The 21,873-nt window shown below is 46.5% G+C and overlaps 1 protein-coding gene across 1 annotated transcript in view; it reads right to left on the reverse strand.

Moving 5' to 3' along the window:
- Positions 1–21,873, reverse strand: part of LOC144728719 (neuronal PAS domain-containing protein 3-like) — a 92,245-nt gene that overhangs the window by 18,521 nt on the left and 51,851 nt on the right. The window contains exons 2-4 of the mRNA XM_078608326.1: positions 20,946–21,190; positions 10,582–10,664; positions 9,540–9,629 (exon numbers count right to left, since the gene is read on the reverse strand). Of these exons, the coding sequence (XP_078464452.1) occupies positions 9,540–9,629; positions 10,582–10,664; positions 20,946–21,190 (418 nt within the window). The remainder of the gene's footprint in view (positions 1–9,539; positions 9,630–10,581; positions 10,665–20,945; positions 21,191–21,873) is intronic.

A 21,873-nucleotide genomic window follows, 5' to 3' on the forward strand; every position in this document is an offset into this window, starting at 1 on the left:
GACGGTGGTGCTGGCAGCGGTGGTGGCAGTGATGGCGATGGTGGCAGTGGTCATGCTGGTGGCAGTGTTGGCGGTGGTGGCGGTGGTGGTGGTGGTGGCGGTGGTAGCAGTGACGGTGGTGCTGGCAGCGGTGGTGGCAGTGATGGCGATGGTGGCAGTGGTCATGCTGGTGGCAGTGCTGGCGGTGGTGGCGGTGGTGGCGGTGGTGGCGGTGGTAGCAGTGACGGTGGTGCTGGCAGCGGTGGTGGCAGTGATGGCGATGGTGGCAGTGGTCATGCTGGTGGCAGTGCTGGCGGTGGTGGCGGTGGTGGCGGTGGTGGCGGTGGTGATGGCAAAGAGCATTCCCATGGAATGTCACCTCCTGCGATAATTGACAGACTCTGCTTTATTGGTGCGGCGATCATGATCGATCATGATCGCCACACCAATAATTAGTGAGCGATAATCATCGCTCACTAATTAACCGCTCGATTATAATTACAGTATACACACACACATTAAGAAACTTGTCAGAGTGACTCCTTGATTAAAAGGCATCGTGGTCAATGCCACTCGCAACCCTTAACCAGCAGTGGAAAATGCAACATTCCTATGACAAAAGCCAGCCTAGGCACGGCAAAAGTTGATAAGCACCGTAGCGTTGCTACCTGCGTGCTTTTTTAAAAGACCATTTAGAGTCCACGTGGTGCGTCTTTTGAGAATGGATGTTTTTATTCGCCTGTCCTTCACAGTGGGCTAATGGATGATGTAAAGTCACACTTATCACGACAGAGGCACTACAGGCGCTGCTGGGTACACATTTGCGTAACTCCGTGCTGGTGGCCATTCCAAGAAAATGAATGTGGATGTAAACAATATCATTCTTCTTAATCATATTTGTGTTGTTCCCCCCCCCGCCCCCCCCCCCCACTAATATTACCATGTTTCATTAACAGACACACATCAGCAAGCGCACACACACACGCACGCACAAATATGCATTCCCAACATCTGCTTTATAAATGCGTGGCCACCACAAACGAATATAGTGGCTGACTCATACATACGATTCACACGGCTAATCGCTACATCGTATGCAGAAGGGACGGCTGTTCATTCTGGTTTGTTTTAGCAAAGACAAAGATCCCCCCTCCAGCCTTTAACAGACTGTTAGGGGCAAGTGCTAATTATGCGAGCACCTATTAAGGCTGGAATGGTACACGGAACTATATAAATATTTTTATTTTAAGAGGTGAGGCCCACTGAGTTAGTTATTTTTCAGAAGTGACTTGGCCACAAATGATAGCTCAACGAAGTAGCTTCTCACGTGGAAATGTATAGCAGACAAATACTCTAAATGCAAGTTTCTAAACACGAGGGGGTGGGTGGGCAGCACCACGCCCGACCGCCTTTGTCTCCCCTGTAGCAATGTTTACATACTGCACCAGGTACTCATTTGAGACTGAGTCGACCAAGGGGAGGCCCAGGGCCTATTCAGATAATCGTTACTGGTGTTGGCCATGAGCGGAAATCAAATATGGGTATCCAGCAGAGGTGGGACAAAGTCATTGTTATGCAAGTCCAAGTCGAGTCGCAAGTCATCAAATTCATGACTCGAGTCTGACTCGAGTCCAAGTCACATGACTCGAGTCCACATCTCATAGGTGGGACAAAGTCATTGTTATGCAAGTCCAAGTCGAGTCGCAAGTCATCAAATTCATGACTCGAGTCTGACTCGAGTCCAAGTCACATGACTCGAGTCCACATCTCATAGGTGGGACAAAGTCATTGTTATGCAAGTCCAAGTCGAGTCGCAAGTCATCAAATTCATGACTCGAGTCTGACTCGAGTCCAAGTCACATGACTCGAGTCCACATCTCATAGGTGGGACAAAGTCATTGTTATGCAAGTCCAAGTCGAGTCGCAAGTCATCAAATTCATGACTCGAGTCTGACTCGAGTCCAAGTCACATGACTGGAGTCCACATCTCATAGGTGGGACAAAGTCATTGTTATGCAAGTCCAAGTCGAGTCGCAAGTCATCAAATTCATGACTCGAGTCTGACTCGAGTCCAAGTCACATGACTCGAGTCCACATCTCATAGGTGGGACAAAGTCATTGTTATGCAAGTCCAAGTCGAGTCGCAAGTCATCAAATTCATGACTCGAGTCTGACTCGAGTCCAAGTCACATGACTCGCGTCCACACCTCTGGTATCCAGGTTCGTAGTGCAGCACGCTATCCGCTACTACACTATCGCTCCCCATGTCCACGCGCATACAAGTCCAAACACGCGCACATATGTATCCACATGCATGTGTAAATGTGTACGTGTATACGCATACACGTACACAAGCTAATATATTTGCAGGCACACACACATTGTACGTGTTTGGCTCGGACCTGAGAGCACAGACATGCGCGGGTCGATCTGTTGAATCTCATCAGCACGCACGCACATCACGCACCACACACTCACAATTTTTTCCACGTTAGGTGAAACTAAAATGCAATTGCAGAGTGCGGCAATGCTTACATGGGTGTTCGTCTTTGAGAGCCAATTTCAATAGTAATGTGAAAAGGCCAAGGTTTAATTATATCCACAGGAATATGATTTTTCTGGCAATCAAGTCTGGACTCTGGAAACACTGCCGATCGCATTATCACATGTCACATAAACAGGGCCCTGTAATGTTACCGCATAAATAAAATTACGTTCATATATTTTTACATGTGTATGCAGAAAAGCACAATCCTGCATTAAAACATTAATACTGCAGCAGCATGCTATTACTTTTCCCTTTTTGTTAATGCCGTATTTTTATAGTGTGGCTATGATCCATCACACAATGGCAGTGGAATGGCAATGATATAATTACAATTTATAGAGGCATTTTCATTGCACCAACCTAGGCGCTGAAAATTTTACCTGTAAACATTTTTAAAAATAAAAGTGTTTTTACAATATGCAATATGTTTACAAAATATGACCAATTAATTGCACTGAAATAAACAATACATCATCATATACAACTGTAAATAACATATATGGAGTGCTGCATTCCGAACTGTTATTGCATGTTTATCAAACCCATGCCTGCCGTGTCAGGCTACAAACCAGGCGCACAAGAGGATTCTTCAGAAACTAAGGTTCAAGCCTGGTTAGTACATTTACAGGCTTGCTTGGCATTGCAGGTGTGGGGCTGTTATCTGACCAGCACTCCTAAACTATGACATTTAGATGATTCAGAGTGACATTTAGATCATTGCACCGCACAGGAAGCATGCATTTATTAAAAAGTCTGAAGTTTTCCAAATACTCAAATGGTGTGGCCTCTACGAGTGAGTGAAGCTACTAGTTCAAGCAAGGGGGTTTTCATGTTAGCACGTGTACACGCGTGTTCGTGTCTGCATCCTCTTTGGCTGGATAGAGCTATGCAGGCTGGGATTGGCGCAGGTTACAGAACAGATGGGCCGATGTGAACCAGGAGAAGGCGAGTGGATTTCCAGATGACTGGTACCGACGGTGACGAGGTCTGCCTCTCTCTGGAGGAGGCCAATTCAAAGATGCTGCTGGATAACTGTCAGTGATGGGAACTGGAGGAGCGATGCGCACAATAACGATCGGAGCGTCGGGCGACTGAAACACAGCGAGGCGGTGATGCTGTGGGGAGTGTGCGTAATCCCGGTTAACTCGTAACATCTGTGTCTGCCACGTGACCTTCTGCCAGTGAGCATTCGCCACTTCACGTGGTCTCCAAATTCGGCACAAGGGTGGCCGTGACATCAGGGCCACTTTGCGTTTAAAGGCTGTCGCTGTCATCATCATCATCGAGTGAGTGAGTGAGTGCATGTGTTGTGTCTTGTTTTATCACAATGGGTATTATTTTAAACGTACAATGATAAAACTCCACAATTGTTCATTCGAGTGCTTTCAGGAGCCTAAAATCAAATACTCGTTATTATGGCTTTAATCAATACAAGCAGCCAGTGTTATCACTGTGTTTTCAGGTAAATCTAAGAGCACATTAATTTTACTTACATGCAATTACAATTTTGGCCGTGAAACTGCAGTTAAAAAAATATCCCGTGTTGTTTTATTAGGTGCACGTTATTTACAGATATTGTGTTGCATTAATAAATCATTTATAACGTAGCCTCCTTCAGCTCCTATATTAAAGTCATTTAATTTGTTGTAATAAATCTGGCTTCAAACATTTCCACCAAATGGAAGGAAAGGCGCATCATATTTATGACATATTCTTAAAACGATGATACATTTTGCCCGTATGATTATTTCTGGGTCTGCTGATGATGGACGAGTCTCAAGCACTGTTTGGTCACTGGCTCTCGATGCACACGTCACATTTTTCGTGTAGCAACCGAACCTTTATGGAACATATTTTTTTTTGCCAACCCACGTGCCAATAGAGGCCGCTACTACATTCACTGAAATAGAGAAAAAAAAAAAATAGTTAATTGAATCAATTTGCTGCCCCGATTCGTGACAACTCATTGAATCGCAAAGGCGCGAGTCGTTAGAGCCCCCGTAGCAAGCATCTGTTGCCCAATCGCATTAGGGAGGGTCTGATCGGCTCCCAGTGAAGCGTGGAAACTGCACTGCAGTGTCCATGGAACGGACAAAAAAGCTCAAACACATTCCATCAGTAATACCGTGGCCCTAAAAAAAATACATAATAGGCGATGTTTCGGGCAACGGGCCTTCTGCATAGCACAAGGCCAGAAAGATAATAGTGCGAGACTGCACTTTACACTGCGGGGGCCCCGATGGCAAGAAATGAAACCTTCAGGGATGTTTCCAGGCGAATAGTCTCAAATTGGGGTACGAATTGCTTCCCGTGAACAGACATCGAGCTGCAGACGAATGCCCTCCGAAAATCTCAAATGTACGCGTGAACTGATTTGTATTCAAAGTGAAATCGTCAAAAGTTGCCGAACGCATAAAACGCCGGGGCAAGCGCGGCTGCCGTTTCGCTCCTCGCTGGAAGCGCCCAGCGCCTCCTGTCCCGTTTGTTGTTGTTAATTCCTGCACCGCCGAGCCCACTCGATTGCATTCACGCTTTGATTTTTTGGGAGGCGGCGGCGGGGGGCGGGCGGCGGGGGAGATATTTATTTTTTAAATATAAAAAAAAACACGGAATCTATTTTACAGCCTCGTAGCTTGCTGCATTGAAGATCCCGTTGTGCGGAATTGCCGCGGTCAAATTAACCATCCGCACCACAAAGAATATTCCCCAGTACTTACAAGAGCGCTCTTAAAATTAATGTTCTACTGCGCTAACGATCGCGCCGGTAAAACAAAAAACCGTGCACGTATGAAGGGCCAAATGTTGCTCATGCGTCTCACAGAGCCGTGGGTTTAACCGCTCACTTTCTCGGGCCCCACTGCGCTCCCGCCAACCACAACCCCCACCCGCCGCTTCTGCCTGCTCCGCACCTTCCGCACGCTCCTCCCGCGTGCGATTCCCCTCCTGCAACCGCGGACTTCTGTCGGAGCCCCCCCAGGGTCAGCTTTTGCTCAGCGGGAGGTCGATTCTTCTCATCTACCGCCCTTGGGGTTTGGATCTCCATGCCCTCAGCCATCTGTGCTGTTGACTCCCCATCCCTATTCAAGTCCAGGCCTAAGACCCGCTGCCTCTTTTCCTCTGCATATGGCCAACAAACAAATGTAATAAATAAGCCTCCTCTCTCCGCGACGCTCATGTCCCACTGCTCTCGGCATTGCTCTGGGTAGCGTCGTGAGGTGTGGTTGCAGCGAGATGGCGTGTACGTTGTGCTCGGATTGTGGTGGTTGTGCTTAAAGCAGGTGAGAGCCAGCGAAGAGAACGTCTACATTGCAGGGGAAACTTGGAGAAAAGTCTTGAGAGAAATACCTGGTGCCAGAGTAAATCATAAAATATGCATTGCTGGCATCTCCTATCGGTGTCATACCTGCACCGTTTCATCTCAAGGTTCCATGTGTCAAGTGCCAGACAGACTGACTTCGTGAGTCGATGCTCGCAAGATTGTGACTCCATTGTTTTTTGTGTGTGTAACAACACTATTGTTAACGATGCTCCTTGTGATAGACCCACAATGTGTGCAAGGCTGCTGGGAGCGCTTTGCATGCTATACTCTTCTCAGCCATTCTGTCAATCCACTGCTGGATGGAGTCCTCCCATGCCGCGTCAGTCGTGCGGTTTTGTTGTTGTTGTTGTTCTTGAACTTACTGCACCACGCTTGTTGGTGAATGGAAGGCCCTTGCCACTGACGTCAGTCCGCACTCACCAGCATCGTGAAGTATGGTGAGACAACCCTCACGACCGACGTGGTATGGGCAGGCACTTCGTCAAGCAGTGGAGTGACTGGTGCTTTGCCATTTTACTTTTCTTAAATCTATTTTATAATGGCACTGTCGTGATTATTCTCCAAAAGATATCATTCGTATGTGAGGTGGTCAGCAGACGGCAATGCAGCAATGGATTCTTGAATCTCTCTGTGCGGAGCTTCGAGTGCGAACACCTTGCTAATTGTGTGTTTTCTGCAGGTTCTACAATTTCCTCCTACAAACCAAACACTTAATGATGGAATTGGCCATACTTCCCGCATGCAGGAGCCTCCCGCATGGAATATTGTAATGGTTGTTTTTTAATTATCATTATTAGTATAATAAGAAAGAAAAACAACTCAACACATTCGTAAATAACACGCTTGCGCCTTAAAATAAAAACAATTAATGAAAAAAAACAGGTGACATTTTCAGGCAACTGACCTCCGTCATAGCCCGTCGAGAGGCCAGAAGACAGACAGTGGACGCCATGGGGCCTGATGAGAATTACATTTAATGTTTTTTTTTCCTCATCAGTTTTAAAGAGGCACGTGAACATTCAAATCACAGTAGCTTTTGGGTAACAGACAAACACTGCAGTAATCTAAAAGTATTGCTCCTAAACTAAATACTTCAAAAAATAAGTACAATTGTAAAAGTCATTGTGGGAATATTTGTTCTTGGCACAATCCACTTTGCAATATACATTAAAACAGGACCTCAGTTATCGCATTGTATCTCCTTGGATTTGCCCCACGCGAAGCTTGCGAGCGAAGTTGCAAGGGCAGGATGAGTCCCAGCAGTGAGTTCTGACTTTGTGATAGGCAGTGACGCACAGAGGAGAATAGCAGCAATGATCTAGTCGCCCTTGTCACGGAGCTTCACTGAGCGAGGGGCAGTCCACGATAAGTAAAAATATACTGGACGTGTGACCCTGAAAGTGTGACAATTAATTGTGGCCCACGTTGATACGCCGGTCGCTGCCACACTGTGGTTGGACATAGACCTCCATCTACACTGCTATCGGTAGGAGTTCAATGCTTAAAGATGCAATTAATCAAATCCCAACGTTACCATAATCTGCAAATATAAATAATGATTAAATAATCTATAGCCTTCTGTCAATCCACTGCTGGATGAAGGCCTCTCCACACCACATCGAGCGTCAGAATCACCGCACAATTTACACCGCTACCATTCCCACAAACCGCGTCCTTGAGGCCCGAGGAGGACGAAGGGGGGCGGGGGGGGGCAGGAGGCAAGACCGAGAGCGAGTTCACGGACCAAAGAAAAGCCCTCCAAGATATACGGACATTTCCATATTCCAGGGGCAATTTAAAACGCAAAATTAAAATAGCGCGGCCATGCCGGAGATACGCTTGCAGCAGGACGCGGCGTAATAAAGCGGTGGGGCAGATAGGCATCGCGGAGAGAGGGGGGGGGGGGAAACACGTGAATATGGGTGAGAACACACACGTGGGGGGGGTGGGGCACCGCCGATTGGTCGTGGCGGAATGGAAGTGGGAAGAAGAAGAAGCGACGGCGGCTGCGGCGTTCGCCACTGAGCGCCGGCCGGGTTCGCACGGCACGGAGAGCGAATCGAGGCGTGTCGATACGCTCACCGGGGAGGACGTGAAACACCGAGGTGGCGAGCGCGCGCCCAGCATCGGTCGCTTTTCGCGGAGAGATTTTGTCGAACTGATGAAACTGAAATCGCGTGCAAAAAAGTTAATGTGCCCGTTAATACAGCAACATAAGCTGTGAGTTTGTTCCAGGCTGCTGCACAGCCCCACTCTCAAGGTCGACGCATGACTAATGTGAAGTACTAATCTATAATTGCATCTGATGTGCAGTTAATTGATTTTATGAGGTATTTTATCAATTACCTTAATTTCATTATTTATAAGTCATTATCATGCCACAAAAAATGTATTTGTCACCAGCTAAAAAAGAAACCCATGATGATCACTTCCAAGTTGCATTTTAATATATTGACATTACCCCCCCCCTCCCCCCCCCTCTAAACTGCACATTGGTTGCACCCTTTACTGCTCCCTCTCTTTAGATCAGTGGCCTTAAATCTACATCGCCTCGTATATATACAGAATATGAATTCATACAGAGCCAGAGTTCCAGACGCCACATATCACAGGCCGCTATAACTGTATAACCGGTGTCACATTCACTATAAGGAGTAATCCGCACGGGATCTTTGGGTGCGAGGGCAACAGCTGGCTCGAGAGGGCTTCTTTTCAGCGCAAATTTAAATCGACCATCGGTCAAGGAGGATTTCATCAACCATTCATCGAAATGTTTAATCGTCAGTCATGGCCAATCCACTGCTGGATGAAGGCATCCCCAAGTCAGAGCCACCCCTCACGAAACTGCAATGTATTACTCCACCCCGCACCTGCACACAAACCCACTTCACCGCTCCGTCTCTTTGGCAGAGGGCTTCTCAGATCCGTTCCATTCCCTCGCTGCCACTCTGTTATTTTTCTCGGTCCCCCATCGTCCATCGTCCATTCGAGCAACGTGTCCTGCTCAAGACCACTTCTGTTAATTATGTCCTTTAAATCCACAAGGTCCTCTTTCTGTCTCTAAACGTGTTTAACGTTTAAATCCTTTTGATTAATATTTTTAAAACCACGTCCTTTCCACAGAACACCCAAACAACAGCAGACATCGTATTTTAAACTCTGATGAATTGTATTTCAGTGTCACTTACCTGCTATAAAGCAAGGGTCAGAAACAAGGACATTGAAAAAGAACATTTAATAAATATGTTAAAAGCACAAAGAAGCACAAGGCGCTCTATGCTTGGAACACGTGGTGGATTAGAGAACTTATGCAAAATTTAATGACATTAAAGGCATATTGAGGAAAGAAGGGTAATTGGCTTTGGGAAAGTCGCGTTTCTGGAAGGAACAATGGCCGCCGGTGGGCAAAACTAATGACAGAGCGGCAGCCAAAGGAGGGAAATGCGGCCGAGAGGAGATGGAGCAACGCAATCGGCTCTTGCGTAGGGGCCGGCTGGATCATTGCATCGCGAGACCATGAGAGATAACGATGGCTTGTTGGAGGCCTTCGTCCAGAAGTTGATAGATCATGGCCGACGACGCTCTGAAGAGGGTGCCCGCCTTTCATGACTGTGTGGTTCGCCACGTGTTGGCTACGCAATGTCGCACGTGTGTGTGTCTGTGTGCACAAAAAACAGCAGCACTGGTACTTGCCTGAGATAGGCCCAGGTAGATGGAGACGGTCTCAGATATGTACAGAAACCTCCCGTCAAAGTTGAGCGTGAAAACAAATCCGTCCAATGACTGTAAACAAAAACAGATGACATCACCTTCATGAGTCCACGAATTAAGAATGCGATAAACAATAATTCTAATCTTGACTTAAAGCTTTCGTGACTGCAGGAATTAATATACCGGCATTCCTGAAGATTTTCGGTGAAGTCACGTAGATAGGTTCAAAGAAAATATGAACGACATTTATTTATTTACCGAGGAAACTTGAGCGTCAAGGCTCTTTTTCAAGATTATTTTCAGTGAATGGGTGACGAGTGACCTCACGTGACAGCAAACCGGAGAAACCCAGTGGCAAGCCAGCACGCATGGCGTGAATGTCACAGCCTCACACGTACACCACCCGGTGTTCCCATGCAGTCTCCCCTCCAGGTACTAACCAGACTCAAAATCCTGCTGACCGTCGGGCACATTTACGGCGATTTGGTCGGAGGTATTACCGCGTGTGAACCACGGCAAACAAAAAAAACAATAATGGAATTGTGCTGCGTACATAGAGGGCCTCAAATATTAACAGAGATTACGAAAAGTTTAAGCTTGTGAGTAACTAAAATTCAAGATGACATTTCTGAACAAGACGAGTGCTTCTCTACCCCCTTTCTCGACAAGGCCCTTTGGGATTTTCTGCCTAAATATGGAGAGGCTGATCAGCCTTGAGGCAGCATTGACATTCCGCTGAACAAGGTGATAATTGGAGCCACTGGCCCCAGCGATTCGAACCCAGTTAACCCTTGTAAACACACGCAAGCCGAAACCCCGGGCGCTGCACGAGCCACCTCTCCAGCCGTCGCTGGCATTTAGGCTGCCAGAGCATTACCATATAAAACACTTGCATTGATTAATGCGAGCTGCAAAAAAAAACGAGTCCCGTGAAGCACCAGACTCCACTGCTTCTAAACAACCCGAGGGTGTGCGTCTGAAGATGAAGCCCCGTGTCCCACCCCCACATGCCGTATGAGCTCACCTGCAGTATCTGGCTGCCCAGGTGCTCCTCAAACACCTCCGTCGCAAGCTCTTTTGGGATTTGTCCACACTGATTGCCCATGCCTGTAATATATATATGTACACACGCACAAGCACGTATTAATAAACGGCACAGATAGATCAGGCGTTTAGCCTCGTGGACCAATTCAAATCTGACACCTCGAAACGATGAGTGAATCCATCACAACGGCAAGACGTCTGCAGGTCGGCAACAGAGTAAATTCAACAACACACAACCACGCGCACGCAAGGCATGATGGGAGCCGTGCGCTGTAAATTCTAGCCTTCAAGGGCTAAAGTGCCATTAGCGAGCACCTATCAAGGCCGGAGCGATGCAACGAGGGGGTTGTGTGGTCAGCACCGTGCCCAGATACTAATGTCTGCCCAGGTGGCCGGGGTGAATTGCATCGAATGCTAAGCTATGCTGGGTCAAATTAGTCTCGTGCGTGTTTGTCTTGGCCTATCTCTACCATCTGCCATGGAGGTTTCTATTTTACCTACAAGGATTATTTCTCGCTACAGAGGAGGGGTTTCAGCCAGGGTCTATAACGTTGCCTTTCATAATCAACGTTTTTGGGTTTAGATCGCGTTATTTATAAATGTGTCGTAACCCTCCACCACCCGACACGGCCAATCAGTAAAAATGTGTCACGTTGACAAAAGACAAATAGTTCACTGCTTTAGCCCACCGCTGTGTTGAAGCCACAACATTTACAATTTGAGTACGACGTTTCGCTGGTAATTGCATCCAGCATCATCGGGCAATTCGCCAGGGTTACGACACATTTATAAATAACGCGATCTAAATCCAAAAACGTTGATTATGAATAACATTGGTCGCGAAAGCCTACGTGTTAAACGTTGCCTTTCTAGGGCGACAGGGACGCGCAGTGGTAGCACTCGTACGTGATAGCAACATTCCAGACTCGAGTGCCCTTCTGGGTGTATGTTCTTCCCTTGTTCTTCATGGGTTTTCTCCGGGTTCTCCGACTTACTCTCATAGCTAAGAACATACGTCACTGGTGTTGGCCAAACATCCCAATGCAGGACCCTCCTGTGAAAGAGTCTTCAAACTCAGCATGGCCTCCCTTTATAAAAGAAGTAATCGTTATTATTGTAAGTAAGAATTATTATCTTCTTGGTTCTTTCGGTAAAGTCACGCAGAAGGGAAGGAATAAAATAATAAAAATAAAACTTAATAAAATAAGAATTATTATACAAGAAATTGGTACTCTGCTCCATCAAGACCCGACCATTTTATGTACACGTTGCCCTGCCTCATATTTTAATGTTTGATTCCTAAAAAAAAATGCAATTTGCACAATATTTCACTATGCTTAACTGAACAGGGGATATGCGGCCAAATTGGATATGATAATCGCGTGTTTAATTATAATGGTGGCAATACAGAAATATGCGGATGACAATTATGAAAAAGGAAAGAGTTTTTAATGAGGAATTTTTCTAAATAAATTTAATTTAAGGGCAGGACCGTTTCAGTGTGCACACAATGGCAATGCCACGTGTAATCACGCCGGCACAATTCAACCGTTTGATTGGAAGGACATTGTTGTAATACCTGGACGTTCGGCTCCTGTTCTGTAATCCATCACTGCTAATTTATCACGTAATTAACTTTGAAATGTGAACGCAACATGCGGAGCAGGTGTAAGTCACACAGCTGTACAAGATTTTTTTTAATTTACAACTGCTCAGCGAAACCTCGGAAAAAATATAATCCAATTTGTTTTCATCAAGCAATACATTTCTTCACGGTTATTTTGAGATGGCTTAATGGTTCAGCTAACTTTTAACGGCGTGGGCATGCAGAGAGCAAGGCAAACGAATATTCCACTTGTGTTTTTGTATCTTTCACACATTGTTCCAAATAAGTGCATTATTGACTTTAGCCGAGCGGAGCTGTTTGCACACTTTGAGTCATTTTTGAAAATTGATTTTGCATTTTATGCTGAAGGACGACGCGGTGTTCCCTCAATTGTTTTCAGATCGGACGAGCTGTCACAATTTATGGCTCTTTAGCAGGTTATTGATGTCATAAACAAACGCCCCAGACGACACAAATGGAGCGGTTAGGGCATTTAAAGCCAGTACATTGCCCCCTCCCCAGCACTCTAGCGCTGGCAATAATTTTCAGCGGTGATCAAGGCCTTTGAAGGGCGCTCGGACGAAATAACGATGCTCTTTCCCTCTCACAGTGAAGCACTATGTTGTGCAGGGGAAGAGAGTAATTTCTAATCAGCCCTTGGCAGTGTTGCTGTGTTTTGTATCTCATTATTGTTTCATTGTCGACTGTCGCAAACTTTTAAAATGTGACATGAGTGACCAAGCCTGGCATTTTTGAGCACATGTGTGTACGTGCAAGTGGCACGCGATGTAATTGGCAAATGTGGCTTGTTTTTTTTTAATTAACCCTGCCTCCGGGACATCAGATTGGCAATGATTTAAATAAATAATAATATTTTATGCATAACGAGCGAGTGTATTAAGCAGCACTGGGGGAAAAAGTACAATTTACATTCAGACGCAAACCTGTCTGGCCAAAGCGGCGAGGAAATCTGCCGCAAGCCAGCGTGCGGGAAGATCGCCGGGGAGAGGTGCGGACTTGCGCGCATCCATCACAATGCACGTTAGCGATGAACCCAAAAGGGGGTAAAGCGTAATACCGTGTACACAAACCTTGAAATCCGTCATTAATCACGGGAGGCGCTACGCCATTCCTCGCCGGCGCGCAGGCACGCGCGGACACTCGCCGCACACACAGCGGCGCCTTTGCGCACGTGTCTGCTGTTTTACGATGGGCTGAGGCCAGCCCCGGCTGCTCTAAATTGGCTGAGGGATTGCGCATGTGTGGTCGATGCTGGGGGTTTGATTTAAACATAACCCAGGGCAGCCTCCGGGCACTACAGTAAGCCTTCTCTCCCTGCGGTTGGAACAGGTTGAGGAGACGGAGCAGCTTCCTTCCAAGTGCATAAAGCTGAATCGCAATTAAACAGATATCCCAGGATATGTGGCGGGCTGAGCCAAGGTGCTTGAGCCAGCAAAGCCCTCCATGATGGAACCTCATTAGCTACAAACAGATTCTGAAATTGGCGTTTATGGGCATCATGAAAGCTGTGGCGTGTGTACTCGGAATGCATCTTGCCAACAAATCCACGGAGGCATTCAGAAATTGAAAATATGAAGCTAACACCTGCTTTCATTTTTAATATTGTTTTGGTACCATTGAATTCAATTCAGGGGCAATTGATTTTTTTTAAATCCGAGATAAAGATTAGTGTGGAAATTGGGAAAATTCGGAATTGGAAAATGTGATTTAATAGTGTGCATAAGTTGATGTGGGAATATTTATGGAGGGGAAAAAATCACTCATAAGCTATGCTAATGTTTGATCGGATCATTTTTTTTTTTTACAAAAAACATACGGTAAACATCAAATTCAAGCGATTGAGTGAGCTGCAGTTCATCTCAACAGACTAAACGCGGACCACTCCTCTCACAGTACAATTATACAATGTGGCAGAAAGACGATGCACAGAAACGGTGGCATAGTTTAGCTTGCCCTCAACTCCATTGTTCGGTACTCACCATTCTGCATTGGGCACAATGGAAAAATGTTTTTCCTCAATTATTTATTTTCCCGTCCGTGTAACATGGTGCTTGGGAAGGGAGCCATTCTAAGTCCTGGCAATGCTCCCATCCAGTTTGTAGGAATCAAAAGCACATTGTGGCACCTTAATAGCGCATCCCTAATCCTAGAGGGATGACATTCCATTATCACTCTTTGTCCCGGCAAGAAACACCCTGCGGACCGCACGGTGGCTTCTGCTCTGCAGAGAGACTATCCCGAAAGGATGCCACGTGCCTGGCAGAGATATCCGACACTCGCGGGATTTCATTTTGAGAAATTTCATTTTCTGCTTCATTCTTCAGGATCCCGGGTCTGGCCGATATGCACACAGAGAACCCCCCGGACCAAGCGGCGATGCAACGCTTCTCGCCCGGCTGCCAAAGAAGGTGCGGGGATTTCCTCTTGCTATGTGGAAGGGATACTGTATACACACGTCATCATAATTATTCGCCATGGTCAATCCGCTGCTGGATGAAGGCCCCCCTCACAAGCCACCACCAGGTCACCTCTCACAATCCTGCACTGTAATAATCCACTTTCAAAGCGATGTAATCACTCCATGTCTTCACATGTGGCGTCTCAGACGTATTCCATTCCACGTGTACATGTGTGTGTTTGGGCTTATTTGGCATGGAAATTGAAGCACTCGGATCCATGCAGGAATATTTGCTGGCAGTATAGTTAGAGTTTACAAACGTGTAATTTTTTTGCTCAGAAAATACATTTTGAAAGCACTAAAGTTAAGCAACCGACCGACTGAATATGAACCACAACAACAAGAGTGTTAATCAATACGGGAACACAAAAACCATTTACAACCAGGTGGGTACCCATTCATGTATTGTGTACCTCTCACTGTCGTCATCAACGCCAGGATCACCACCACCATGATTATCACCACCACCATGATTATCATTACTGTGATGATCACTGTCACCATCGCCCTCATCATCATCAGTCCTCACTCTGCTGGGTTAAACCTTCTTGATCTTGGTGCCGGAATAATGAATAATAAATAACGCATAATTAATACAAAATTTTGTATATATATAAAAAAAAACATTGTAATGTTAATAAGTATAACGTGTCATTTACCCTACATTAATGTATCTTGTAGTTTACTAAGGAGGCGGCTGTAAAAGCCATTAATTTCAAAGAGGGCTTTTTTTTGCCGCTGAAGAATGGCACGAGGCTGATAGCTTTCATGAGCTGAACATATTTAGAAGATACACTGCTTAGGTCATGGAGGTCACATTAATCAGCCATCCATTGTTTTGCTTTCGGAGGCTCAGGCATAATTGTTTAGCAGTAAAAAAGGTCATGTGACTAGACCAATTAATGTTTCCATGGTAACGATAATTATAAAGCCAATGTGGGATACTTGCCAGGGATGTCAAAATGATGGTTTACATTTTTATTCCCAAAGGACCTACAAATTTCCTTTTGTATTTACCTCTGATTATGGTCTAAGCTCAACATTCTTGGCGATATAAAGGTGGACTGTGTTTGATTAAAGAGTGGATTGTAGGAGGTGGGAACATAGCGGGTGGCCAGCTGAAGCGATTTGATGACCTGTCACGGTGCGTGGTCGTGAGTCGGTAAAAAAATATATATATATTTCCGCATTGTTTTCCTCTCTCGTTTCACTTGTTCTCGCCACGCTTAATACAGTCGCGTGTACTGCAATAGATTAAATGTAACGTGAGCATATCGTTTGCTTAAACCGCACATACCTGAGGCTTTACACGAACAATCAAATTGTGTGTATCGTGATAGCAACAATTCATGAAAAAAAAAAGAATAGGTTTTACCCTTTCTGGCAATAAAACAGGTGTTTAGATGTTCACACACCAAATAGATTCTTTTTGCAAGGAATCTAATCTGCATTAACCACACACACTTGGTGTGAACATGCAAACAAACATTCTCTGATAATATATGCATTATCTTTGAAACTGATTGGCCTACACCAGCCTTTTATTTTTCATATTTTGATGCTGGCAAAAAAGGTCCCATGCGATAGCAACAATTTAGTTTAACGCCGAGTAGGCTTACGCGACCAATATCATCCATAATACAGATATTTTTTTTTGGGTTAGAAAGCATAAATATATAAATGTGTTGTTAAACCCGCCAACACCCGACACAACCAATTAGTAATGGGGTTTGTCACGTAAACAGAACGTGCCAATTCATCACTAATACAGCACATCGGTGTGTTGGAAAGCAAAGCCACAACATTTAAAACTGAGCACGACATTTCGCCAGTAATTACAACTGGCATCATCAGGTGGCAGTAATTACAACCGGAATCATCAGGCCGGTTGGAATTATTGGGAAAACGTCGTACTTAGATTGTAAATGTTGTGGCTTTGCTCTCCAACACACTGGTGGTGCTGTACTAGTAACGAATTGGCATGTTATGTTTACGTGACAAACCTTACTAATTGGCTGTGTCAGGTGGTGGCGGGTTTTTACGACACATGTATATGTTTACGCAATCTAACCCAAAAAACCCTGTATTATGAGCAACGATTCAATTGACAAAACGATGCAACATCGTTACGCGCATGCCATTTGCTCGGCCAACAGCTTATGCACGTCTCACATGGCCCATCCATCCTGTCCTGCAGATTTTGTTTACAGTTGCTGAGCACAGGCACGAAGGCACGAAACGTCAAGCGACCGGCAACAAACAGCGCTGTCAAAGTTGTAATAGATAGCTTACACGTTTACTTGAATTGAGCAAGGTTATTAATGTAAGAGCATGGAAAAATAGACAATGTTCGGAGGGAATTCCAAAGGAGAGCATTGCAAGGGAAGTGGGAGAAATAGAGCTCCAGTGTGGAGTAGAATTCACGGGGAAGAGTAATCACAGTATTAGCAACATAAGACTGATAAGCAGGCGGACTGGTCGTCGACAAGCAAGTGACTGGAGTGAATTAGCGAGCATTGGATTATCAGTCACCTCAACTGTCCTATGTTGAATTCCACCAATGTTGCCCAATAGGCAATCGCGTATGCGCTGGTACAATCGTGTATATTCACCGGTACAATCACGTATTCGACGGTACAATCGCGTATTCGCTGGTAGGCGCTCCCGCTACACGGACACACACCGCTCACTCAATAGCTTCTTATACAGGCGGTGCGGCTGATCTTCCTGGAGGGGGGGGGGCGAATCGGCAGGGGGGCGCATTAAACGTCCGAGTTGCGGAGGTTGGCGGCACGCCATGAATCGAAGCGTCTTAGATGCGATTTTGGGGCCCATAAAGCTCGCGCGACTATGCCAAATAACCCTTAATGGCCCTGTTCCCGCAGTAATCCCATGTAATCGGGCCCCAACAAGGTGTTGCTTCTTAGTGGAACAGGGGAAAAAAACCCCACAACACACAAACAGCTGTCCAAACGCTGGCCAGCTCTTACAGGCGCGACGCCGCCGTCCCGGGCACGTGACATTCGCAGGGAGGTCGACAGCAAGGGAAGGAGATTTCCCTTTTAAAGGAGCCACTGCAGAGGGAGATGGCTATTTTTTGTTGTTGCTGGGCAGTAAAGAAGTGGGTGGCGGGCGGGGGGGGGGCCCAGGTTTTTACTCGGTAATAAATCGTGCAACCATGAAGCCACCCCTTCCCCTACGGTCCCCTATCCACCCACTCTCAACCTCCCCCCCCACCCCCCATTCCATAATCCCCACCACTACCACACCAGACACGTCGAGTCTCAAGGATCACCTTTGAGACTCATGGTTATTTCGCAATTTCCAGTGTCTCACGGCCGTGCAATGGATTCTCACTGGGTTTTTTTTGGTTCGGGTTTGAACATCATTCACTCAGCCCTATTTTAACTGCGGCGGCACCGGCAGCTGCCGATGGTGTAGGTCTTTTGTAATGCTCAGCTCCAGAAGTTTTGTCTTTACAATGACACCCTTTCTGTGAGAAACAAGTGGGGAAATAATAACTATTCAAGGTTGTTATTTCATTTACTATGGGGGAGGGGGTGTTCATTAAGTAGAACCTACTGCTGCTATGCAAACTCATTTACTAACCCCAACCCCTCTCTTTAGAATCAGAATCTTTATTTATCCCGGGTAAATCCGATGAGCTATGAAGCTCTTTCCTCCAAGAGTGAACTCGCCCTTGCATTCGTGACCGTTCAATGCTTCTGCGCCTCGGTTTCTTGGTTTACCTTACATTTCTTGGGACGTCTGTCTCAGTATGTTGGGGTTTTTAAAAATCAGTTTCTAAGTCTAATAGGAAACATAAAGGGGCAGTCAGTGCCTTCAAAACACAAAAACCAAAGCACGCGCAAGACGCGTCACGAGCTAGGAGGGGCGGAGCCTCAATGAAAGAGGGTGGAGCCAAAGCAGTAAGGGGCGGGGTCTATAAACAGAGAATTGGCTGCGTCGGGTGGTGGCGGGTTTGACAACACAATTATATTTCCGAGATCTAACCCAAAAAAAGACACTTTACTACAGATAATATTGGTCGCGTAAAGCTTGCGTGTTAAACTAAACAGAAAGAGGTGGGACCTGAAGAGGAAGGAGCAGGACCTGAATATGAAACCCGAATAAGCGACCTCCAATCCACAACAGGAAGACCAGAAATTCGAAACCCCCGCGACTCTCAAAAAAACGTAGAGCAGCCATTACAACACAAAACCCCATTCTGCATTCACAGTACACGAACTTCCCTGTTGATTTCATGAAAGGAAAGCACGGAATGAAATAAGTAAGTGAAGCAGGCAGTCAAAATTAAATTCTTGCCGGTGTGGCCATAGGTCAACTAGTTGCACATAATATCTGCAAGCGGGAAAACGGTCAAGTGGTGGGACGTAAGGAATGTATATTAAACTTCATTCGTACCGTACGTAGCCAACCGTGCCAATCGGGAGGTGCGAAATGGAATGGAGAATTGAGAGACCTCTTTTTTTTTTAAAGAGCGAACAGCTTCTTGCTCTACGCACGGTCACGCACGATCGGGCACCGCGCGGGCGATTCAGCTGTGAAGCAAGAGTTTGGAATGGCGATGCCACGCACTTAAGACGAACCCCCGTCGCCCCCCCACTCTCCATCGTTACGCTGGCTCCCGGCGATGCCATGGCGCGGGGATGCGGCGCGCCCAGCTGTGCCGAGCCAAGCCGGCGAAGCGGGTTTTTTTTGGCCAATTGTGAGATTGCGCCAGAGTTTACCAGATGGTCGCAACGTGCTCCGCATCAAGACCGCTCGTGCCCCAAGCTATCCACCTTCCTCCACACCAGCTGAGCAGGTGGCACAGCAGTCTCGTTGCAAAACTTTGCACGCAGAGATAGTCGAAGAGGAGCAGGACTTAGGCCGAGGCAAGCGCAAGCAGCTTGCTCAGGCGCAGTGCATTACGGAGATGGCTTTGTCTCCCGTTCGGTTTCGTCTGTGCAAGCTATAATGGTTTGGTTGTGATGCGATATAAGAGAAATTATTAATATACAGTCAAGAAGTGAATATAACTTTAACCACGGTGACCCACGGGGGCATGGAGCCAGATTCCCACTGTGAAAAACATGCATTTCAGCCTCATTTCTAATAGCAATGCTACTTTATTTTTATAGCAGTTGTACCCAAAAAGAGTGCCAAAAATCTGCGAAGTGGCATATACGTGGGATAAGCATCTCATTTCCATGTACAGGGAATTCAGGACACATTCCCCGACAGTACAAACCCAACCGTAAACAGTGGCACCTTTGGTTACATATTCACTACTGAACGAAGGCCTTCCCACACCGTGTCAGTTATTGGGGATGTTTGACCATATTTGACCATGCTGGTCAGTGTGGATTTGCCACTTAAGTTAGCCATGGCCAGGAATCGAATTAAAGTCACCGGGTTCATAACACCACTGCTGTACCTGTCTCAAATGATCTCCGTGAATTTGGGCTGACCTCGGAGGGACCCTGGACTGGTTCAGATATCACTTGCGACCAAAGTTAGTCATGAGCAGGAATAAAACTCAGGTCACCGGGTGCATATGGCACTGTGCAAACCACCGTGCCCTCCCACCCCCCAACTAAACGATAAACTGCATTCAGGATATTCACACACATGCACATAGTGGACCAGAGCAGCAACATCATTATATTGCCTGGCTCTTAAATGAATAGGTTTATTGATCTACTGGCTGAGTGGCGGAAGGGTGCATTTGAATGACCACATATAAGCCGGTGCAGTGGTTCGCGTGCTGTGCTATGAACCTGGTGGAGTGGCGATCCAGTCATTCGCGTGCTGTGCTTTGAACCCAGTGACCCGACTTTAATTCCCGGCCTTGGCTAACATGAGTAGTGAGTGATATCTGAACCGGCCCTGCCTCCTTCCCTTTCTGTAACCCGCACTGAGCAGTGTGGTGAATTATGGTCAAACAACCCCCATGTCTGATACGTCATGGGGGAGGCCTTCATCCAGCTGTGGATTGAGAAAGCACTGTAATTTATTACGATTGAAGCTGATGGCCAAGAAGGAGCGACGTAGTGGCGGTCAAAGGATGAAGAAGATTACGTCCGCCAAAAAATAAGACGGGAGCGATGAAATCAATCTGTGAGCCGGTGTTAGGTGGAGTGCCACGTCGCAAGAACGTGAATAATGGCCACGGCATGTGGAGGCCTTCAGCAGCGTTATTGATCGCGGCCGATCATGACGACGACGACGATGATGCCGGCGCGCGCACCCTCACCTTTAGCGGTGGTGCCGGGGTGTGAGCACTCGCGGCTCGGCTCCCAGGGGGGGTCCCCGTGCGCCGCGAAGTCGCGCATGCGGAGGTGGCTGATGGTGAGGCGCACGAGCGACGCTTTGTCCAGCTGGCCCGTGATGGCGCCCGGGAGCGGCAGCATCTTCCCCAGCTCGTAGAACTCCAGGTTCTCCTTGCCGCGGCGCGAGCGAGCCGCATCGCGAGACTTCTCCTTGCGCAGCGCCTGCAGCCTGGCCCCGCACATCGAGGGCTCCAGTTCAACTCCACTCTCCGCAGCGGTGCAGGAGCACGCCGCTGGGGTACCGGCAAAAACCCGCCGGGGCCTTATACAGGGTTCAAGCTGCGGCCTGACTCATGGGTAGAATTTTTAAAAAAAGTATTTTAGCTGGGTAATCCTTTGAGATGGAACATCTCATTTGCATGACCGTCAAAGGTAGCCTGGAAACTGGCTTTCCACCTTGGTGGATAAAATCCCCAAAAGGGTAGAAAAAAATTGGCAGAAATGTTGGTCAATTTTTGCAACCAATTTTTAATAGTACCAAAATTGGCCTTTTATTTCTAAGCATATAAAATCGTGCAGATATTGTGACAATATCCCAGAAAGTCTGTAGATCTCCTCGTGGAAAAGAGGGTGAGCTGGCAAACCAGGACATTAAGGGAGACTCCATTTATAAGGGGATTTGACTATGCAAGATATGTATTGCACGGATACAAGCAAACACATAAGTGGATGGGCGGGTTTGTGTCCTTACAATAAAAAAAGTGTTAATCATAATATGCAGAGTAACAGCTTTTTTGTTGTTAATTTGTAAACCTTTTTAAAAAGCATTTCATTGCGAATTTTTCTCAAGTACTGTCCTGATCTACTGCGTGAAGAGTGTTTTTGGCATGTGAAGTAGGGATTTTGTAGTTT

This window comes from Lampetra planeri, chromosome 30 (genome assembly GCF_965212315.1).
Source record: "Lampetra planeri chromosome 30, kcLamPlan1.2.h2, whole genome shotgun sequence".
Taxonomy (NCBI): domain Eukaryota; kingdom Metazoa; phylum Chordata; class Hyperoartia; order Petromyzontiformes; family Petromyzontidae; genus Lampetra; species Lampetra planeri.